This window comes from Geospiza fortis, unplaced genomic scaffold (genome assembly GCF_000277835.1).
Source record: "Geospiza fortis unplaced genomic scaffold, GeoFor_1.0 scaffold112, whole genome shotgun sequence".
Taxonomy (NCBI): domain Eukaryota; kingdom Metazoa; phylum Chordata; class Aves; order Passeriformes; family Thraupidae; genus Geospiza; species Geospiza fortis.
Window position 1 is genome coordinate 10,234,426 of NW_005054298.1, and position 24,565 is coordinate 10,258,990.

Consider the following 24,565-nt stretch of genomic DNA (forward strand, 5'->3'; position numbering starts at 1 on the left):
TGGGGTAGGGATTGCTCTTTGGTGAAGAAGGGGCTCGGAACCCTGCAAGGAGAATCAGCAGGAGCGCCTGCAGGCAGCAGAGCACAGCCTGGCCTCCACCCTCAAACAGATTAGTGGAAGGCTTTACCCTGCTCCACACTGGGAGTGGAGCTGCAGATGAGTCTTCAAGCTACCATGCAAACCCAGAAAGCTCCAGTTTCAGCTCAAATGTGTGGTGTCTGGGCAGCCTCCGAGGGGTGTAATGGAGCAGTCTTTGGACAAAAAGGGGCTGGTAAAGAGGAAAACCTGACCTTGAGACCCCCACTAATGGGAGAAACATTCCCCCGTGATAAACTGACAAAACTTTCTGCCCCAATTTTAAGGCTGGAAGGGACTTGCAGAGAAGTGGCACCTACCCCATCTCTTCAAGTGTTCAAGGCCAGGCTGGATGGTGCTTTGAGCAACCTGGTCTAGTGGAAATTATGTCTGCTCATGGCAGGGGGTTTGGAACAAAAGATTTGTAAGGTCCCTTCAAAACCAAACCATTCTATGAATCTTCTGTTTTCTTGGCTCCTCCTGGTCCTAGCAAGAGATAAGAACTATGCTTACAGCATGGAGCTGGATTGGTGGACACACACACAGAACTGTAGCAAAGTACCTTCAGTATAAAAAGAAAAAGAAGAGCAGAATCAATCCCTTTATCCTTGACATGGTGTAAAAGAGGTGCATAATACTGCACACTTAATTGCACTTTTAAAAATCACCTACTGGATGGGCTGTCTAAAAATGGAGAACAAAGCAATCCATGCCTTTTAAGTAATGGAATGCTGAGGAATGGTGTTAAACAAAATTTGCTGATACATTCTTGCCAAAACTGCAATAATGATAAATCCACTATAAAGAACAAAACGTCTATTCGCAGGGGAGAAACGGAGGGATCTCTGCTCCAAATTCCATTGGAAGCTTTTGAAATCCCACCCTTAAATAGCATAGTCTGGTGCCAAACTTCACAAATCTGCTAGTAACTACTTGCAAAATTACTCGAGAATCAAACCAGCAACAAGTTTTGTTACCCATGGGTGTTGATTGTAACCACATCCAATAAATATAGGAAAAATAAGAATAACAAAGATTACATGAATGTTTGGTTACTATTTTCTTAACACCATCCCTTAATCAGTGTTGCAGGAACATAAAGACCTCCAAACTTTCTAAGGTTCATTTCCAGGAGGCTTCTGCAAGGCCAGGATGTTCTTCCAGCATTCACCAGCTCTGAAATTTTATAGAAGCAGGTTCTCTGGAGGATATTTTCTTAACAACTGCTTCAGTAAATGGACTTGTGAGTCCCTGGTTTTCTTCATGGATTTGCCCAAATAAGCTTTAACAAAGAGCAGCTTTTCTGCTTCCCACTTCTATTTGTGTGCAGAATATGAATACTTTTCTACCTCAAAGGACTTGATTTTCTAAATCACTTTGAAATCCTCAAAAGCTGCTATAAAACCAGTTATCTTGACTGAGATCAGGACAGGAAAAAGGGCACAGAAGGATCCCCACTGGGTGAGTTTGATAGGACCATGTGTGTGACCTCTGCAATGCTGCACAGGATTTAGTGTATCAGGACAGCGCTCTCACAGAAGTCAGAGAGACTGCCTGTCAGTAGCATTAAATTGTTTGTATTTGATTTTGTTAAAGTAACAATAGAAAGTGGAAAATAATTAATTGCAGCAAATCAATCAGATTAAAAATAATTTCCAACAACAAAAGTAATATTTAAACAACTGGGGAATAACGGAAACCCACTTCTTTGTAGCTTAACCATATCAGTTCCATCTGTTATTTTAAGGGGTGAAGCCTGAACTGAGAAATCTGTGTCACACAGAGGCCGGCAGGTTTGTGAACTCTATCGGGAGCTGCTTAACAGTTGGTCTTAATCGTTTTCCAAGGCACAAAGCCGAGATCAAGATGAATCTGTTTCCCACATTGTTTCCTCCCAACAGGGTTGGATTTCAGATTTGCCTGGATTAGAGTAAAGCCACCGGAATTCCCCACCTGGACATTAAGGTTGGAGGCCTTGATTTCAAAGACAAGTGGTATGCAGTAATTCCAACGTGGCCCCACAGGACCACAACTTTTCATTTCTAATCAGTGAATTGTCTTTGTGCAAAACATTTCTTTAAAAGGAGAAGTCGGGGGGAGATTTTATTACATCTTCCCCTTTACTTTATCATTTTATTTCAAAGCCAACATATTTTTAGCCTAAATACTAATGAATTAAAAGTGGTATCATTAGTTCACCTTTTCCAGAGAAATTAATAACAGGGCTGAGATTTTTAAATCCCATACTGTTCTTCTGCCTCACCCTGAATTTGCTTATGTGTTACTTTTTCACATAATCGGCTTGGGCTCAGTGGCTGTGCCAAGCTGTGATTTAGTCTCACAGCATGCTGTAACAGCAGTGACCAGGACCTGAACCATCTGCACCTTTATCCTACAAGTGCATGTACCCAAAGGAACAGCCCTACTTCAGCTCAAGAGCTGGAGAGGAAGAAGGTCAAAGCTTCTCAAAAGCCTTCTAGGCTAACAGGAAGAATAGGACCCCTTCTCTTGCAAAGGCAAAAATATTGTGGCATGGTTAACTCTCTGCACAGTGCTTCTTTGTGCTCCTCCCCTTGATATAATGGGTCCAGGCTGAACCAGTTACCCCACATCCAATTTGCAAAGCACTGTGGATGTCTTCAGCTCCCTTGCAGTGCAATAGGTCTTAGTTCCTTTCCTGCATACTCTGCTCCGCCCCGCTGAAGTTCTGAGCACAGACAGATGCTTTGGTCAAAAAAAAAAAAAAAAAAAGAAAAAAAAAAAGAAAGGCAAAAAGCTGCACCACCAGAAGGCTGCTTCTGCCACCACACACACAGGCACACAGGGACCCATCAAGACACCTTGATATGAGTATGTGAGTATGTCCCACTGGTCTGGAAAAGTCCAAGTGTTTGTCTTGGCAAACCCCAGCTCATCTCAATGTTTTATCCATTGAGCTCCAGCTTCCATTAGCTCCCCAAGAAGGTTTTCCCTGACAAATATTTCTCTGTTCCAGGCAATGAGTAGAAATCATTTTAATAGACTTTAGAGGAAGAGCTTTGATTTTTACCCCTACAAAGACCTGCTTCTGCAAGAGAACCAGAAACAAAGGAAACAACAGCATTTGCATCACCCATGTGGATGGGTGGAGTTCTCAAACATTACTGACTTGAATCTGGAGAATGGAGATGGTTAGACCAATCACCTCAGATGAGCCAGGATAAAACCTTTTCATTTTCTTCTGCTGAAGGCCAGGTGTCTCTGGCTCTCTGACAGGCGGAGACAGCAGGGCTTGGGATGGCTGATGGAGTTACCACTTCCACAGATGCCCCTGCTTTGCTTTGAGTCAAGTTATCCGTTATCAATCCACTCCTGGGACTCGACAATTTACAACAGGCATTTAAGCCATCACCCAGTTCCATTTGCCTTAACCATCACTCAAGTGCAGCACTTGAGAATGCTGATGACAGACAAGCCATGGTCCACTCATCAGCTGCCCCAAGCCACCCTAACCACAGCTTTCATTTTTCCTTAGCCATTGTGAAGTACAGAGAGAGCAAAAGTGTAAAAATGTGGCCAATTCCCTCACACCTTCTCTCTATTTGCAGTATTTCAATGCAAGGTTGTGCTTTTGCGTGTCAAGAAACAATTCCCGAAGTTATTGTGAGAAAGCATCCATTTCCCTCCTTTGGCTGTAATATAGCAGTCCTGTTTCATTCCCATGGAGGCAATGAGACTTTAAACAACATGCAGGACTGGATATTGTTACATACCAGAGGAATACTGAAATTTGGACAAAATCTCACATTCACATGGAAATGAAGAACCACATCTCTAGACTTAGAACAATAACCGGAAACAAAAGCCACCGACCGCTCGTTCAAACAAGTCTGGTGTTTGCCACATTAGACTCAATCCTGTGTGCCACACAACAGAACAGCAAACCAAAGTGCTAAATATATGATCAAAAAATTTAAAAAATCTTTACAGCCTCTTCATCATGATGTCGGAAGGTTTTGTCGGAACACATTTTTATCTGATAGCATCTGTTTTCAATACAGACATATTTGGGCCTGCATGTCACTATTTTAGTGCTAACATTTACAAGCTTATTTGCTGAAGGCAATTTTTGAAGACATTTTGTCAGTGGCCAAGTCCAACTCCCATTGAAGTTAAGTGAAGACTCCCACCGACCTCAATAAGAAACAGCTCAGACAGTCAGGGCAGGATTCAGAGCTGTTATAACTCACTGAAATGCCACAAGTTGAGAACAGATCTCTGAGAGCAAAATGGGTAAGCCCAGGAGGAAAATGCCACCAAGAGAAATAACAGGAGAATATCCATTAATAAATACATTAAAACATGGTACCATGGAATTTCATCCCTGGCTGTGCCAGTGTAACAAATTTGCAGTCCATGTCCCAGCTCACCACCGGCTGCTGCCAATGGGATCCTTTGTGGGGCTGTGCACTACTGCTTGTGCTCACTGAACTTTACTGGGGGAGGGCAACTAAAGCAAAAAAACTGCACAAGGTAGGATGTTTTCGGCAGTTCAGAGTGATCTTGCTGAAATAACAAGATCAATTCAGACTCCTGAAGTCAGGTATAGACAAAGCACCAAAAGAATCCCACATTTACTGTCTTTTTTCAGATAATTATTTTCCTCTAGTTCATCACAACTAGGAAAATTTTGTTTAATAGCTTGTAATATTGCTATCATGACTGCAACTGTACTTCCTTCATTTGACTGGAGAAAAAGCTTGAAAAAATTCCTTGCAGACAGCTTTTTTTCCCCTCTTTTTCTTGTTATAAAGTCTACACTTGCTGCAAGGGCACAAGGGAAGGAAAAAGTATTTAATTAGTATTTCCAGAAATATCCTCGCCTAACCCATAATGAGGTCATGCCAGATCATAATCCTCCTCAAATACAAGAGACAAAGTGATTTCCTTTTCATACAACATCCTTTTTTGGGTGCAGCATCGACAGCTTTTCTGTGGTTTCAAAGGAAAAATAAAATTGAGTCAGTCTGAGCGGGGGAAGTCCAGAAACATCTAATACATCTCCCTGTGAGATAAATTCAGCAGTGAAGAGATGGGTGGGATCTAATACAACCAGGATACTTTCTTTTAAAGAAAACAGAAGGAAAAAAACCCAGACCAAACCACAGCTCCAATCGCCATGTGCCCAACTGAACTCCTTTGAACTGTCTGCTCAAATAATATTTCTCTTAAATCAGGGAGGGGTGTGTTTGGGCTACCTGTGTCTATTTGCTATTCCTCTCACTTGCCAGAACCAAACCTGAGTCTTGGGTGGACCCCTGAAAACATGGAGCACTGCGGACAGCACAGGGCTGGTGGCCCAGGGAGGGGCTACACTGGCACTGCTGCTGCCAGGGCTTGGCTTGCACCAAAGAGGTGCTGGCAGCAGGTGCAAGGACCAGCTGAGACCAACCTTCTCACTGGAAGGTATCCCTCCGCCTTCAGTCTTTCCAATGACCAGAGCTCTACTGTGTTTTCAACACTCCAAAGAAAAACCCATCCCTCAAGTGGCCCTTCCTGGACAGGGAAGCTCACGATACTCTGATGTTGCGCAGCCCACTCTCCTTATTAGAGATGACTCAATGAGCCAAACAGCTCGTACATGGCAAAAATACTAACTTGGAGGAAAGCTTCCAATCTTATCTTGATGAAGATATCAAGAGCTTGAAACCCCACCAGCTCCCTTAGTGGGTCATCCCAATAATTATTCAACTCCAGTGTCACATTGAGGCAGGGAGCAGAGCTCAGGTAGATGCCCAGGTTTAGCTTGTAGCTGGTGGTGGCTCATCAGCTTTTCCCCGCTGGAATAAGGGGCCAGAGAGCACAAAGCATTTTCTCTCCTTCAATATTCCATAATTAATATAAATCAGAAAAAAGGACATTATCTGCTGTATTTGCCCTCTTCTGCAAACACACCATGTGTTATTTTACTATAGAAATTGCTGGACAAAACTGATTTACTGGCCAGCCTCAGGAAGCCAGTGATTCTCCAACCCTCTTTCCCATCCCCCAAAGTTTATTGTTGAGTTCTTGGATCATCAAGTACAGAGTGTAAAATAATTTAATGGTGGGGGGGATTTTCATCCTCCTTCTCTATCCCAATATGACTAAATTTATTGATTTTGGATTGCTGTAAATTATAATGTAATTATCCTGCTGCACAAGCAGCTTCCCATTCCAGAAATTAAAAAGCAATTCAGGTAAATGATCTTTAGTTATCATGGTGCATCCCTGCAGAACTCATTAGGTTGGGGGATTAGATGGCACACCAAAACTCTTACAGGGAGGGTGACATTGAAAACTATCACGCCTGACAATACAGAACTTCCTTGGGAATATAATGGGCAGAACTGCTGGTGTGGCACTTTTTTTTTCCCTTTCCTGACAAATTTGAGATGCTATCAACTTGTACTTCTCCCAGGATCTCTAACGCTCACTTACTGACCCTTCTAAAAAATAAACACCCTTCCTTTGAGATGAGAATGCCATTAAGTGGAATTCAAGAAATGGACAACATCACAAGGCCATCTGTAGAACATTGTCATCTGATCCCACTGGATCTCAGGTGGAAAAGCAGCTCATGTGAGTCAGAGTCAGCAACTACTTTTTGAGGTGGGAGCCTGCCAACTGGCACAAAAGAGAGCTCACACCAGATTTCCAGACAGCTAAGGTGAATTTTCCAGCTTTCCCGAAAGAAAGCTCTATCTGATGGGATTGCTAAAAGATCTGATCGACTGTAGTCACAGAAGATATGTGCACTTTGCCAGCACAAGTGTTCTCAATCCCTTTGTCTTGCCCAAAGGTTATGTTTTGCCTCCCTAAATCTTCCTGCACTTCAGGTATTTTCCACTTGCTGTTCTACACTGTTGTGATGGCTAGGCAGCCATCATCAGGCTTCACACTGAAGGCGGCTACAGTCGTTGGCAGATGAAAGGATACGTGTGCACATAGTTTGCACATCATTAAGTTCGCAAAACGCTTTGAGGATGAAATGTGCTACATAAATATAACAGGTTATTAAATTTCTTGGTTCCTGCAGTGGTCTTCGATGGATTGTGCCTAAACCTGCTACTGCCTTTAGCTTCTTGGCTTTTTTTTTCTTTTACCCCCATGCCCCAGAAAATTTTAAGTTTCTCCCTCCAGCCAAGGAGTCTTTCACACCTTCTGGTGGCCCCATGGAGCTGCTGTGCAGACATGGGGAGTCACGCTGGCTTTCAGCTGCATGTATGCAGTCTCTGCCCATTTCCTCTGAAAGCGGTGGCTGCCAGACTTGAAAGACCCCTCTTGCTCTCCCTGCTCTTCTCTAATACAGCCCTTAATTAATTCTGACAGCTGCTACCACTTTTGAGTAGGACAGTGCAGATCCTTGGTATATTAGTCAAACACCAGAGATTTATGAACTCATCAGCGTGACCAGGATAGTCAGAAAAGAAGCAAAACCCTTCAATTTAAAATTCTCCTACACCATCAGAAATTTCAACTTCATCTACAAGTTCTTCTTACTGTGAAAGTTCATTAGTTCTGTTTTTTCACTTCTAGTAAGGAACATGTCCTAATATGGACATTTTTGCAGCATTCAGCTAAATTCTGAAGATATAGAAGGTACCCTGGTAGCTCTTTCTCTCATTAAAAACAACCCATTGACTCAGTCTCATGAAAGCCCAAGTCATATCTGGTCTCTGTTTCCAGCAGAGATGGCTCAGCAATCTCTCTCTCCCCATCTCAACAGCACACAGTGACACAATTACACAAGGCGTTGTGGCTCGAGCATGGGACATCAGTGAAAATCTCTGTTCTTTTTTGGGATGCATGCATACTTTTCAAATTTCCTAAAAGGAGAGATTATTTGGTTTTGGCCCGGCATCTGAAACCACTCACAGGCCACACACAAGTTACCGAGTAAGCAGACGACATCCTTTTCTTAAACCCTTATGGACACAAACAGATTTTGAAAACATGTAGTTCAACCACCTCAGCAAATTGTTTCCCCGGTGTGTTGGTGTTGGGAGCCCAGTGCCTGCCCTTCCTCCTTCTCCTCACCCCCCATTCACTGTTTACAGCAAGAAGGACATTAGGGCTGCACTGAACCTGCTCCAGTTCTTTTATATAGATTTAGACCACATAATTTGATCATGACCACCGGCAGTTTTATTGCCCTGATTTATATGTAGCCTTGCAGGGGTTTGGGGCTTTTTTCCCTTTATTTGGTAAGAAAGTGAAACTCATACCAGTTCCTTCCCTGCTGCAGCCTGAGGACAAGCTGCGGGATCTCCACAGCGCTGCCACCCTCCCTCTGCCCTTGCTGTGGTCTCAGAGGGGAATACACACACTGCAGGAGCTGGCCGAAGCTTCTCCTCGAGCCAAATCCTCCCTGTGGCCCTCAGAGGGGAATACACACACTGCAGGAGCTGGCTGAAGCTTCTCCTCGAGCACAAATCCTCCCTGCGGCCCTCACTGCCTCACAGCACTTGGCTTGTCCTGCCCAAGAGAATGGTCCAAGTGACATCCAGGGGAATTGATGTTGCCAGTCCCCCTGCCCACGAGTGTGACATCCCAACAGAAACTCCAGGGTCATTCCCTCTCTTGCCTGCTAACCCTTCTCCCAGGGAAGTCAGAAAAGGCTTCTTTGGCCAAGTCATCACTTTTACAATCCAAACAGCAGGGGATAAAAACCCAGGCAGCTCTGCCACGGACAGAGCTAAGGGAGATATGGCTGTTGGGCCAGGCACGTTGCTACCAACCATCTGCATTCCCAGGGCACGCTAAATCTGGGATCTGTATTAGTATTCTCCAGCAGGCATCTGGCAGATATTAAATACCAGCCTCCCTGGAGAACTTGTTACCTCCTCATGCTTGACTGGGTGAATATAAGTGAGCGCCGTGCTTGTACCTGCTACCTGAAGAGGCCAGACGAAGCCTATCTGAAACATGCCAAGACTCCATATCTGTCATTACCATACCAATTTCCTGAATGAAAATCCTGCCTGTCTTTCATTTAATCTGTCTTCTCTCTCATTACGTGACCAGAACACGCTGTACTAATTACAAAGACAGGTCAGTATGTGACTTAAAACCTAATTTCTGTTACTTACCTAAAATGATTACTGCCTGGACGAGCATGATGTTCTGGAACAAGAATAACAAAGCCCACCAATCGTTCTGCCCTGTCACTAGCATGTGAAGAACTAATTTTGCACTGGGCCATGGGCTTAGTGAAAAGGTTCATCAGAAATCCAGTCATCTCACCTCATCTTCACAACATGTACTTTTTTCCAGCTTATCGACCTTTTGTCTTTTTCTGCACCCAGCCAATTTCATCTTACACTTCTGAGTGTGTAATATTTCCTAACTTTTCCCTTTGCTACCAAGTTCTCCTCTTGAGGATCCCACAAAATGGTGTCTGTTGGCTCAAACCCTGTTGTTAGATTCTTGTTTCTCACATCTCTGTATAGCAGCTGGTCAAAGGCCTTCAGATCCCTCTGCACAGCTCAGCCCTCCTCCCACACAACTTGTCCAGGCTAACTCTGCTGCTCTGTATATCATTGTATCTGAGTAAAGCCTTTTGACTTTAGTCCACCATGATTTCCATAAAGGACTCTCAGCCTCTCTACTGCTCTGAGTTACTGGCACCTTGCGTCCTACCCCATCGAGTAATAACTTTGCAACACTTTGAAGCAGAAATCACATCCTCCCTAGTTATGGAGTTCACACTGATCAAATATTCCTGGCATTTTCTTTTGCCTCACTGAACACAATAATTGTCTGGAAAAATAATTTCAAAACTACCCGCAATACTGGTACCAGAAAATTCACAGGTGACATGAGCCACCATCCACTTCATGTGCAGACTGGGAATGCTGGGCAGAGCTGCACCCTTTGCAAGTGTCTAGAGAGACATCAACCCTTCTTTGTGGTATCTATAACCATGGCTTTCAAGGGTCAATTCCTTCTTCTCTTCTCGTGCCTTATTCAGCTGACACTGCCTTCAAATCCCCATTGGTTTGGGCTATCAGCCCTGTATCTCACAAAACACAAGGTTAAGTGAAGCAAATTCAGGAGGACATTTCTATTCTGCCCTCAGGACTTAACTATGGGAAGGATTTGAGGCTGGAAAAGAATAGTTTTTCATTATGGTCACAGAAAGGAAGAATAAACTTAAACCACTGCAGATACAGGCACTGAGGAAAGGCCCTTTGGGCTGATACTTAGAGAAGCTCATTTCTATCCTCACTCAAGTGCTACAGAGGTTAAAGACCTGCTACAACCTGCCATAAAAGGCAAACCCCACATTAATAGGAAATGTGTTCCCCTCCCCCATTCCAAATGTATTTTTTATGAGTAAACATTTCTGTATTAAGACTTACTGTCTTCAAAGATCCCTTTTATGTCCCAAAGGTAACCATTTAAGTGTTCTTATAACAGCCGTTACTTATCTTTACAATGGGCAATGCATGTGAACTCAGTGTCTGAAACTTTAATTTTGCTATATATTTTTTCGTAACTACATATAAATCCAGCCTGTTTCAAGTGTCAGTGACTCTATGTGACCAAAAGGCAGCCTTGGATCTTATTTCACCTGCAAAGACATTGTTCTGAGTGGAATTAAAAGCAGCAAAAGAACTTGCAAAACTCTCAACCCTTGTAACTTGCTTGCATAAGTGATGCAGAATGCACAGATCTCAGAATATGAGATGCAAATGTTTTTCACACATTCAGTCATCTCATATCTATTTTAAGAGTCACTGCTCCAGCAGTTGAAACACAGGACCCTGCAGTAAAGATGTTTTAAGGATGTCTTTTTAACAGCACAGGAAAGTTCCTCTGGAGTTTTCAAAGGGAAAAAAATCACACCAAACAAAAGCACTGCCAGCTCCTCTGCAGCTGATTACAGTATTAGAGCTTGCCTGTGCACAGCAGACTAATGGGAAGGTAAGCTGAAACTAAGTTTCTCTCTGAAGCTGTTATCCCATGACAATGATTTTATCCTTCCATCACCTAGAATCCAAGAGTCTAATTACAAAGGACTTTGCTAAGATCACTGTCTATTGCTACAATGGGTGAATATATATGTCTATTGGGTATCTATTGCTTGGGTCAGGGTAAACCATGAAGCTCTCCGTGGTTTCTATAAATTCATCCAGATGTGTCCAAAATCCCACTGAGGTATTTGGAGCTCACCCACAGACTACTTACATAAGAAACTGTTTTGAACTAAGAGAAATAATTTTCTCTTGTTTTGATACTGAATATTTACATTTACAAGTTGGTATTAACAACTTGATGTTCTCCAGCTGAGTTCCAGGTAAGATCACCTGAAAAGCTTTCTCACTTCAGAGCAAGCATGGCCCTTTGGAATACGCTCAATCTCTATATCCCCAAATGGTCTCTCCACTGCAGATATTGAAAACACCTTCACTGTAAGAACTAAAACTTATCTTCCCCAACCCTAAAAAACTGTTTTATTGTTCCCTTTGGACAATATATGTGACACCTAAGACATATGAACAAGGTCACCCTTGTAAGGCAGGGCCCAGGGGCAGCAGCACCCTCTTGCAGGTGGTGGGGAGTAGGAAATGGTAACCTCCCACAGTCTGACCCATTAAGTGTTTCCTTGTGACTGATGCCATAAACATGCTAACCAGATGCTGATGGATGGGCCTGGAGGCCCAAAGAACAACCCGAGTTCATTATATAAATGAGGGAGCAAAGGGAAGTCAAGCAGCTTTCCCAAAATCATGAAGGAAGTTTGGGACTTCGTCAGGAACTGAAACTAATTTTCTCCAGGCTCAGTTCTGTGCCCTCACTGTAGGGAGCCACCAAAAAATTGGTATCTTCACACAAGCAGCCTCTGGGAGTCGGATCAGCTTCCCACAACACATAATAATTCCTCTCGTTAAAACGGGACGTGCAAACCAATGCCTAAAGTCCTCACCTTTGTGTTTCTCTGGTTTTACTTTATAGTGTGGCTGTAAATGCCTCTGAAAGAACATCATCAGCTGTACCTGCAAACCGACACAAACAGATTTGGCTCAACCTCAAGCCTTGCTTGCAAGAAGGCACTTGCACACATTAACACAGGACAGGGACATTCACTCCAGCCAGAAATTCCCCCCATCTCTGCTGGTCCATCCCACAAAGAGTAGCCATAAACCAGGGTGAGTCTCAGGTAGAAAAACTGAGTGAGAAAGGTAATTTTATCACCTCACAAACATAAAAATTTAATTTCAGAAAAATCTAAATATTACCCAACATTCTGGCTCCAGGGTCAGTGGTGCTGATCCCCTATCACTCTCCCTTAGCTCAGAGCATCCTCAGAGGTGCATAAAACCTCGGCTTTCTTTAAAAGATTAAACCATTGTTGAAGCAGCACACACAAGGCCAGAGGCTTAGAAGAAGATACCTCCTCTATTGGATAGTTTTCAGGAATGTCAGACACTGATCTTTTATATCAATACAACTGAAGCCATCAAAACATCTACTTTAACTGTTTATTTAAGGATGCATCTGTTGCCAGCTGTGATTTTTTTCTGAAAATCTGTCAGTCAAGAGCTGATCACTGTAAGAAAAGAGAACGGAATAGAACAGCTTTCTGGCTAAAATGGCACCATTCAATCCCTGAAAATGTCACTGTATTTTAAAAAACAGATACTGATGGCAGTAAATAGAAATATTTTGCTTATAATGCTCCCGTTCTTATTTATGATTTACTTACAATTGGAAGCATTTTCAATGGGACGATCTTAAAAATATCTGGGATTCCAGGAGGAGGAAAGAGGTATAAAAAAAAAGAGGAGAGAACCCCCACTGAGCTCTCTAACAAACTACAGAAAAGGCAGAATTGATTTCAGTCAAGTTTGTGATCATGTGGGATCATATTCAATTTTTTTAGTTTTCATTTTGGACTCAGCCTATGTGCCCAAAGTTTTGCTCAGTTCTTTCCAGCAAGGTTTGCCTGATTTCAATCCAGCTACTATGGGAGTCACAGAACACCCAGCATAGGTCATTTTCCAACACATGTCAAGTCATGAGTTTAACATAATTCTGAAGAAGTTTGCATGAAAATACTATATCCCCTTCATTCCTTCAAGAGCTAAATTTACAATCTTGGCTGAGGTTTTATTCTCTGTCATTACCATTAAGATCAGAGAACTCATCCTGTCAAGCATAGTCCCCACACAGAATTCATGGGATATCAATTTATTTCCGAATTTAAGGTTTCTGCAATTTTTGTCTCACTTGGTTCTGGAAAAATCTGTAGTCTCTAATTATGAGCCCACTGTGCTAGGTACTGAACAAAGGCACTGCTGAGTTAGTTTAATTTCAGTGATAACCTATTTGTGCTACTGAGCATTTTCATACCCTTATGCAACCAAGAGGAATGGAGCTGACTGCTGCATCGTGATGTTCTCAGAGGCTCTGGATGATGCATACACAACTTGTGCTCATCTCTCCCGAAGGGAAAGAAACAACGCCTCCGTTTGGCAGATGGGCATGAGGATTTGAGTCATCTGACCATGATTACATGGCATATCATTGAGAGAGGAAGGGCTTGCTAGTGGATATGGTGAACCAAGGAACCTGGGCTAAGACCTCTGTACTATTATCGACGTCCCATGTACACCACACATGAACATCTGAAGTCCCAGAGATAATCACTTCTTGACATCCCTCTGAAGCAGCTCAACCCATTTCAGCCACTTTGACCCTGGAAAAAAAAACCCTGTGCTCCCTGTCTGCAGAATGGGAGCAATGACATCTCCCTGTCTTGCCAGGATGTTCATAGGCTGACAGATGCTGAAGTGTTGAGGCTCTGCGGGGGCTGCACAACGCAAGAAATCCCCCACAAGCCCTGGGCTTCCCAGAAGCCACCATACAGCATAATTATCTTCTCTAATTATAAAAAATAAAACAAATAGCGCAGTGGAACTGGCTATGTCCTCTCAGGCCTCTGCACCTCACTCATCACCACACAAAACCATGAAAACAGACAACCTGATTTCATGAGGGGCATTTTAACAAGATGAGGTACAATGCCAAGTCCTCTTTTCACTGCAAGGTCTATGGATGCCTTCTCAGGGCCATTTCTTTAGGGGGTGCTGGGAATAAAAGCCCTGTTTCTTGGTGCTGGTATTGGATGCACAGCATTTCTAGGAACATTTTTCTTTGCCACTCGTCTGATCTCAGGAGCAGTCCCACTGCTCTGTGCAGGCAGCCATGGAATGCTCTGCCAAACCCTATCAATTATTAGCATCCAAAGGTAGACCTAATCTGTGTGATAAAAGGATGGATTTTATCTAAGGCTCATTCCCCTTAAAGTGATTTACACAACTGGCCTCTCTAGTTGCTTCCCTTAACATAGTTATTTACTTTTGCATTAATAGCCTTCATTTGGGTTATTATTAGGAGCTTTTTTGTAGCTTTGAGAATTTACTATGGTTTTTCCCCTTGTATTTTTAGTGGGGATTTTAAATTTCCCATCTCTCTGAATGGGCTGTTAAAACACTAGTTTTGCCAACCCTGGTGTAAAGCAGGAGCAACTCATGGAAGCAGCCCCCCTGGCTGTGTTGACATCTGGGTGTTGAGTTTGCCTCTAACTTGAGAAGCCAAGGATGAGATTTCAGTTCAGAGCTGGCAGTCAGGGCTCCCAGACTGCTCATCAGGCTATGGAATGATGAACATGAATGAAAGGCTTTACAGTATTAATCTAGTCCCACCTTGGTTTCTCGCTTTAACCCCACTCCACAATTTTGGCAAAGTTGGGAAGACTGGGATTTTTCCACCTAACATTAAATCAGGCATGAAGCCCTCAAAGGAATAAAGCAGGCACAATGTGATTCACTCCACCCTAATGCAAAAGCATCCCAAACTAAACACCCAACACTTAGGCGGCCAACTTTAGACAAAATAACTCCTATCCTTTGTCCTCCCATGATTATGGCAGGCTCAGATGCCTTGGCTAATGGGTGGTGTTGGGAGAATTTATTTATAAAACCTGCACAAATTCACAGACATTCAAGCAAAAAGTTGTCAGAGATACTAAAAATCCAAGCTATGAGGACGTGCTGGCAGAAGAGACAATCCAGGAGATAATCCATTATTACCACTAGATTTTCTTACTTGACTACAATTGACCAATCCACAATAGGTAAGTTTAGTATCAGTTAAAAAGGTTATATTTAGGTACTCTCTGAGGGGCACTTAAATGAAGTCTAAACAGGGTCCCCAGAGAAGAAGACTTACCAGTATTTGCCAGAATAAACTTATGGTGCTCACAGAGTAATAGAAATGCAGAAGTGATTATTATTACAATTATTATTAATGATAATATAATACACTCACAAAATACAAAGGTCTTCCAGGCATGCTTAATGGTTGGGACCACCAATGCCAGAACCAGCCTGTGAAGAATTACTTTTTCTATTTTAAAGTCATAAAAGCTTTTCAACTTGGCGTGCAAACCTGCAGTATGGTTAGGGGTGAAATAAAATTACTCTGTCTTCAAAAGTACCTTTGCATCTGTAACAAGCTGAAATTATAGGAACTTTTGCTATAACAGTGTGGAGGAGCTGTATACAATTAGAGAATGCTAGCTGATGCTATGAATTATAGAATTGTTTAGGCTGAAAAAGACACTTAAGATCATCAAGTCCAACCATAAAGCTGTTGCATCATCTAAGGGCTACGCAATTTGAATGAAAAAGTCTGTAAACATTCATGGTTATCCACTCTGAGGTCACACCTTTGCCCACAGGGTTGGCTACCACACAAAGTCAGTAGAGAGGCCTGGGCAAGGACTTTTCCCCATGAGGGAAAAAAGAAAACAAACCAAGAAGTCAGACTCCAATCACACATTTAAGCAAAGCAAAGGATTACCTGGGCTGACTCTTTTGAGGAAGAAACTAGGGGGACAGCATTGCAAGCTGTGGACAGAAGAGAAAGGGCAGGCAGAAGACGTGCTTTTGTAGCACAGTTTGTGGCAATCTTAATTATCAAAATTCTGCCACTGTAACTGAAGAACTAAATCTGCTGCTCCCAGAGTGCTCTCTGCCAGGCCCATATTCCAGATACTGCTCATGAAACATAAAAATGGTGCAGCATGGCTTTGACTTCATCTATCTCTACACGAATCCTTCTAAACTATCCCAAAGAGCAGGTGTCAGGTGACCAGTATGAGGCAAAGCTGGCAAGCTTGTCACTGTCCTTGATATCCTGTGACTGGGGACCAGTCTCAGCACTGCACCAATCCCAGTATCTGAGACGCCCAGCTGCCCAAAGGGACATGAGCGGATACACAAGGGCCTGCAGGCAATCTGCCCACTCAGAAGGGCTACAGTAGCAAAGAAATACACCTTAGGACCCAACAGAATTAGTTTCATGAAAGGCTGACAGAAACAGTCAAAGAAACAGTTCTTGATTGCTGCTGCTCTTGTGGCAGCACTGCACTGAAGCTCTACCCAAGGTGGGGGCCACTGAAGTCTGTGCAGTAGATGCATGAGAATAGACAGCGGCTGTCGGGAGAATTTCTCGGTCTGAATTACAGGACTTTCCCATCATTCAGTTTTAACCACTTGCCCCCTCTCCCCCTGGAGCCAGTCCCAGCTTTTCTGCTGAACACATCTCTCAGTATTTTAAGATGTACATAGCAAAGCGGTGCAGGGCAGGGAAACTAAGAATGTGCTTGTACTGGTTATGTTCCTTTTCCTGGAAAATGTGAACTGAATGAAAAACATTCTTCAAGAAGATCCCTGCCCCTCTAGGGTGGACATAGGAGATGACTTCATTGGGGCTGTTCTCATTCTAATTTGTCTGAGTCTTGGGCCACACAGACTATATATTTTTTCAGTGCGCTGAGGTGTGCTGGGATGCTGGCATTTCCTCCTCCTCATTTACATGGTCTTCCCATAATCTAGCACTAAGACAAGCTGAACTGCACAAGGACTCCCTGCCAATGCCACTTGGGGCTTGCTTACAGAAGACCTCTGAAGAGCGATGGGAGGTGCTCCCTGCCCTTCTCCTCTGCCTGTGAAAGGGCTGAGTGTGCTCCTTCTGCAGAACTAAGCATTCCTGCCAGCCCATAAATCAAGAGAGCAAACTCCATCCCAATCTCTGATCCGCTGCAGAAAAGCCCCATACTCTGCCTTTAAAGCACACACAGGGCAAAGAGCTGTATTTCATCAACTGAAGCCTTAATATCAGAGGAGAGTCGTTACCTCCTGGAAAAAAAAAAAGCAAGCACAGCCAGAGTCTTACTAGTTCTGCAGCTTGGCTTCCCCATGTTTACACCAAATGACTTGTTGAACTTCATTATATACAAAGTATTTCCATAGATCAGAGGCAGGGAGACCTGTGCAGCTAACATAAAATAAATTACCACCCTGTGATAAATGGTTCTATTAGCAATCCAGATTGTTAAACTCAGATACAACAGGATGAAGGGAGCACTGCCCCATTCATTCTCCCTGCGGCAGATACTGAGTTGTAAATAGGTTATTTTGTGTGTAAATAACACATTAAAACTCAGCATTAGCCGTGTCTTTTGATAGAGAGGAAATTGTTCCAAATAAATAATTTCGGACAGGAATGTAAAATAAGCCAGATTTAATAGTGCATGCCTGCTGTAGCTGTGTTAAACATGACTAAAATGATAAACCCCAGAATATACTAATAGTAAACTATGCTCTGACATCAAAGTAATGAGGCTGTATTTTTACCCAGCTTTAGAAATGCTAAAATTAGTCTTGACAGAGCCAGACATCAGAAAAATGTTTCAAACATAAACACCATCAATTTGGGAACTTGGAGTTTTTGTCATGCAGAGGGTGGGGTGGAGAGGGAAAGGTGCATTCTGGACCTTGTTAAAGTTGGGCAGTTAGCATTTAGGAGAATTTGTATTTAATTTTTATTACAAGATGAGAAACCTATCTTCCTAAATATCTCTGCCTTTAAAAGAGTGGCTCATTTAAATTTCCCCTAGAGTCATGTGCCTGGGCTACCTAATGCCTGTAGGTACAGAGGACGTGTCAGAGCCAGCCTGGAGGACACAACCCAGCCCCACTCGTGGTGCTCCGCACCAAACCCTCCCACCCTACACAGTAATATGGACTCTGGCATTCAATAGAAGGGTTTTCTGAACTTGAATTGTTTTAACTTGCCCTTCCAGAAGTAGAGACAATAAAATCAAGAGCCTCTTCTGCAGATCTAACTTGTCTATAGTTCCTACACACTGTCATTATAAACACTTTCCATCTCAGTCACACATACACAGCTGCCCCTACTGCAAGTGAAAAGAAGAGCTTTGACTCCTTGGCCAACATGATTTATGGAAAACCAGAAAATTAGGAGAGACTTCCCTGATGTCGTATCTGTGAGGCCAATTTCTGAACATCTGATCAATGAGTTACTGTAAAAAAACTGTCGCAGATGATGTTTAAAATGGCAGCTTCAGAAGACTGGGATGCAAATTTTTTGTACAAAAGGACTCTTCTCTACTGCCAGCATCAACAGTATCGATCTCTTTTCCCACAGCCATAACTTAATTTGTTAGAGGCTGGAAACATTTGGGACAAACAGCCAAAAGCAAGGGAACTAGAAATGCAGACTGAACATATTATCTTATAGTAATACAGTCTAACTAATAATATAATCAAATAGTTATTCTTCAATTATTTAGCTAATATTCAGTTTATTCCTTCAATTAATTAGACATAAAACCTTATGAATCTATTAATTCCTACAAGGGAAAAAGAAAACCTTATGATCTGAGAAATATGCAAACCGTGCTCTGATGGCACTCCTTCTATGTGACTCAGTAGAATAAAGGAGAAGAAATGTGTTGCAAATTACATTTGTTTGGCTCTGGAGAGCAGCTTGGTGATTTGCAGCACTGGCTGAGCCTCACTGCCACTTTCTCATATGCTAGTACAAAGAGTAAAACCTCTGCAATAAATGAAATCAAGAGTCTGTCTTGGATGAGAATACTTGCTCATATGGCCCCAAAGCAGAGTGGGGAGCTCAGAGGCCCCCCTCCTTTAAAGCTGATGCTCTCCTCAAGCTGAACTTCCTAATTCATCTCCAAGCCTCATTTGCTTTCTTCTGTAAAAATATGAGCATAAATACACATACTTCTGGTCTGTTGTGAGTAATTACTTTAGTTTAGAGAATCAAACATGTTATATTAGCATGAATACCATGTAAGTAGCGTCTCATCTCTAACCAGCCTTTTTGTCATCACCTGCTAAATCACACCTTGCAGTTAACTCAGGTTAGAAGACAACTTTGTATCAATTTTTCTACTTTCAAGCGCCCGCACAAGCATGCCGCTGGCTTTCAGGAGCCTGTACTACATCTAGCCAGAGTTCAAAGGGAAGCACTTGGAGCCACAAGAGCACATGCAGCACCTGCAGCATCCCGGGGCCAGCGCCCGGCCACACGCTGCTCCGCTGCTGCCCATTTTGGGTCATTTATGAGCACTTTTCTTCACAGTGTGACACGGATTTCACTCTTTACATCTCATTACACAACGCTTTTATCACAATTCCCCTGACATCTTCAAACAATCCTCAACTTACTTCTCCACTTCCTCCTACTGAAAGGAGAAATATTGAGCCCATAAATCACTTTTTACCAAAGGTGAGAGCACACTGCTAACAGAACATATTATACTGGATGCTTAAAATTAAGTCTCCAGGGATGCCACACAGACTGATGGGACACTCCACACCTCAGGGCATCCTCATTTGGATCTCTGGAAAGGTTGTGATGCTTCCTTAGTGGAGGCACTCCCAAGGCAAGTGCCAAGTGGGGAGAAGGTGTTTATTCATAACAGCACATCTGTGGATTGTGAATTTTATTACATGCTTGGACTGCGTTGGGGCCAACCAACTCTTCAGGTCTGCCAGTCACTGAGATGATACCTCAAGTGGGCTGCCTCAGTAGCTCCTACAGCCTTTGCTTCTTCAGGGATTTGCTGGGGCATGCCAAGCTTCTGCACATTGCTGTCCCCCCTATTTCTGCTTCCTGGCAAGCCTTCCTTTCTGCCACTTTGTGCAGTGCTCACAAGGAAAGTGGCTCAGACCCATCCAGGACCACAAAACTGCATTTCCCTCCAAACAATTTTGTAAAAGACTTTCTGGTTGCTTTTAAGAAAAAGTTTATCAAACACATGAACTAATCTGATAGATTACTAGCCACTCCTACTTTATCCTATGCATCTGGATCTTCACAGGTCAACTGGAAAAAGAAACCTGAGTAGCAAAGCTTACAAAAAAGGAGAGATAAAGCAGATTTAAGCCTTTTTGGTCAGAAGCTATCTTCAAAACTCGGGCAACAAAAAACTCAAACTCTCCAGCCAATCTGGGTAAGAAAGAGAGGAGTTCACAGAAGAGTCATTCTGTTCTCCTGGGGTGATGAAAAACCACCCTGCACTGAAGAAGGGGAGAGGACAGGTTCATTTTAAGATAGACTCTGACTAGCACCAGCATGTATTTCAAAAAGGAAAAAAAAAAGCTGCTTGCAAAGTTTACACAGCTGGGGTGTCTCCTGTCACATCCAAACTGGTGGAGACTAAATTTGTCTCTTATACCCTGTCCAGAGATGACAAGCAGCCCCCAGTGAGGGCAGCAATGGTGGCTCCCCAGTGGGCACAGCCTGGCCCACAGCTGTGCCACCATGGTGAGTCCTGGCACTACTCTGGATGTCCACCAGCACAAGTGTACCAGAGATGGGCGTGGCTCTTGCCTCCCACAGCAAGCAGGAGGAGGCAGGAGCAACATCCCTGCACACCACAGTTACATCCACCAGTAATGGCTCCATGCCTGCAGGTGTCCACAAGAGCTTCCCAGCTGACTTCAAAAGCAGCAAGACCAAAATCTTGCTTAACACACCGACTTGAACAGGAACAGCGCAAGTGGAGGGGTTTCTTTATGAACATTCCTGCACTGGGTCTGGACATTCCCAAATTCCTCTCTAACCGTGAAATCCCAGCAGCGATGACTGAAGACCACACAGTCTGTTTAGCTCGACACCCCTTTCTGACCAGGATAATGAGGTGCTCCCCATCTCCAGCCAGCCCCACCAGGGACTCTTTAACCATGGAGGAGTGGAGGGCACAGTGCTGCCAACACTGTGCAGCACCAGTCAGCTGGTGGCAAGCATTGATGGGATGTCCCAACTCCCCCATAGCCACCCCTCACTGCCCATCCCCTCCCTCACCCCAGCCCAGTTCTCCATCACACCACAGTGACTTTTAGATGCCACACAGTGACACAGCTTCCAGATCCTCTGACAGCCAAGAACCCCAATAAACTCAGCGTGTTCACAGGAAGACAGATGCCACCATACTTATTAAACTCTTACAGTCTAATGAAAAACACCCCTGCTGCTTTCAAATTGTGGAAAACAAAGTACCTCCTTGTGCCACTGCTGCTCCCACTGCTGCTAAAGGAGGGGGTTTCTTCCCCGTCTCTGTAAAGCCATTCCCCTCCAGAACAGCACCTTTTCCTTCTTTTTTCCCAGCAGCTGTTGAAGCAGAAGTTTCCATCTTAGACGGGCATCTTCCAGCTCAGGAACCCTACAGGACATAAAACAAAACCAGATTCTGGTCACCACTCACAAAACAGAAAAAAATCAACTCCATGAAGCATAAGATGGTTTGGCAGAGTTCAAAAGCAAATGGCAAGCAGCAAAGAATTCCTGGGTTCCTAACTCCAGCAAACATAGGCACAAAGGCCACAAGCATGTAAAGGACTGGGTGTTCTCACAGACCTACAAAGATCAGGACCAAAGAACAATCCCCAGCTAAACTTGGGCTATACAGTAAAGTTTACAGGTCCAAAGGGCCCTCAGGATTATAGGATAGGTGAGATACAAATATTTTGCACACATAAAATGGATTTATCCATTGTATACATGACCTAGACCATCCTAAGAAAAAACTCAGTGAAAAATTTTCCAATAAAATACAGATAAACATATATTTAAAGTGGGGTTTTTTCTATCCCACAGTGAGTGGCTATGCTGTGGGCTGGTATGGAACCAGTGTGATGATCAGAACTTTTCAGCCATGTCTATAGATAAGTCACAGCAGGTCTGCCATATCCCATCAAGTTCTCACTGGTGAAGTCTAACAAACACTGATCCTTTTCTCTCCCAAAAAAGTTCTTCTGTCCTGACCAACTGCATCTGAAAATTAGCCACAGCTTTAACCCCATTAAAAATGGTGAATTAAATGCCATGAAATATCCACAAAACAAGAAGATACCGAAGTACAAATAACCTAGGTTTTTTAAGTTAGGTTGGTAAAACATAGCAGCTCCTGAACTTTTTGACCATTTTTTTCTGCATGATTCAGACTTAAAAGCAAACATATGGGTATCCCAAATTTACCGTAAAAATGGTGTTTCTCTAAAATGAAGAGGCATACTTTGTTTCTGAATGCAAACACTTTGTTCCCCTCATTTTACCTTGTTTGATTTCACATGTCTCCACCTGACTCCTCCTTGCAGACAACCAGCACAGTTACCTGACACTACTAGCCTCAGGCTGGTCTTGGGAAAACCCACTGCTAATTCCTCTTTCCTTTCTAATTTTAATGCAGATCTGCAATTTTTCACATGCAAATTTTCAAATGCAAATTTTTCATCTCCTGAAATACTCTGGAGCACACTGGCTGTTTGCCTTACTGGAATTAATGGGATTGGGGAAATATCTGGGAAACCAGAACATTTTTTTGTGTGTGTGCAGGTAGTTTTATCGCCATTGTGCCAATTCAAAACTTCCCCCCCTTTGCTCTGGAGGACTGACTGACTCCTGAACACATTGGACTACAAGGTGAACTCTCCTAAGAAGTTTAAAGCACAAAGATTTTAGGAATTCCCACCCTGTGAGGGACCTGGTGCATGGTGGCTGTGGAGGACTGTCACCACTGCCTGGGCTCTGGGACAGTGGTGTCCCACAATGGAGCTGTGTGCTGCAGCCTGAGCAGCTCATCCCTGGAGCCTTCTGGCGTGGCTCACCTTAATGGGACGACGAAATGATGAATCTGTGGTCACAGTCTGCAGCTGTGAACTGCAGAGCTCACATTGGAAATGACAGGACCCACAATTACAGGCTTTACTGATGACACAAGGCTCCGCTGAATACCGAGGTGGCCCCTCAAGGTCCTGCCCCGGCATGTGCTGGGCTTGATGGTAAGCATGGGATGTGTTCCTGGGGCCAGGACTTTACAGTGGTTTAATCCAGGAATCAGGTTGGGTTACAGGCCACGTATGAAATAAATACACCCGTACTGCAGGAGTATTTGACCTAGGTCTGACAGCCTGGGCTTCTGTTCGTTAAGCAAATAAACTTCAGAGGCTCTATGGCTAACCCCCCACCTGTTTCTTCTTAGTCCCTCCTTTCAAGGCTTTGCACTTTTGTCTGAAACCAGACGCTGGCCCTCGCGCCCCAGCCCCCCTTCTCTGGGTACCCTGACCCTGGGGGCAGCCCCGGGGCTGAGGGAGCATCCTCGGGCACTGCAAAGCTCAGCAGCCAGCAAGGGGAAGGAAGGAACTGGGAACAGGACTTGTTCTGTGAAACATGCAGATTAGAGCCATGGGGTTTTTTTCCAGAGATGCCTGAAGCAAAATCTCTACATCCCTGCCACAGACACCTCAGTAGGGACCCAGTTTTTCAGATGTGTCATTTATCCAACTGGAATGTGACAGGAGATCATGCCTGTATTTGAAAATCTGGTCTTTGCAGCTGTAATGCTCTCTTTTCAGATGAATTATGAATTTAAAACATTACTCAAGTGTTTGTAATAAGTGGTTGTATTAAACAGGTAAATCCTCAAATACCAGATTAGAAAAAAAATAATAATGCAACTACTCTAATCTCACAGGATTTAGGGTAATAAATCTATAATTATTTTTGCTTTGTAAAGGTGCCTGGGGCAGAGCAGGCTGACTATGAGGTTCCAAGCTTTTCCCCAAGTCAGCAGCAACTAAAAGTCATTTTCCTTTCACAGCACCCCACAGCCAGAGCTGATCATCTCAGCCCAGGAAGACACAAGCATCTTTCCTGCCAGATCCTGCTCTGCTCAGCACCTCTGCCCACAGACCAGGACAGAGACCAGTGAGCAAAGGGGCACCAACACTGATTTCATGCCCCACCTTCTGAGGTTTCACAGACAGCAGCCAAGAGCTGGTGACCAGCAGCCTTCCCTGTGGTGCCATGTGTGACCAGGACACAGCACTGGAACTCTGGAGATTTGGGTCCCCATCATGGACCTGGTACAGTCTCCTCAGTGTCCCTGGGCAAAAAGCTTAACTTCTCTCTTGCAACCAGTTTCCACAGCCATAAAATAGGAAATAGTACTTTGCCCTATTTGCAAAGTGCTTTGAGATCCTTTGAGGCACAAGGCTATGGAAGTGTTTTTATTACCAGTATAAGAAGATATATTGGTGGAGTCAGTCAATCCACACTATCCAGGAGC

At 43.6% G+C, this 24,565-nt stretch overlaps 1 protein-coding gene across 1 annotated transcript in view; it reads right to left on the reverse strand.

The window, feature by feature from the left end:
* The window catches only part of GLI2 (GLI family zinc finger 2), a 186,706-nt gene that overhangs the window by 116,741 nt on the left and 45,400 nt on the right, over window positions 1-24,565 (reverse strand). The window contains 1 exon segment of the mRNA XM_031056326.1: window positions 21,499-21,661. Coding sequence (XP_030912186.1) covers window positions 21,499-21,631 — 133 coding nt within the window. The 5' untranslated portion in view covers window positions 21,632-21,661.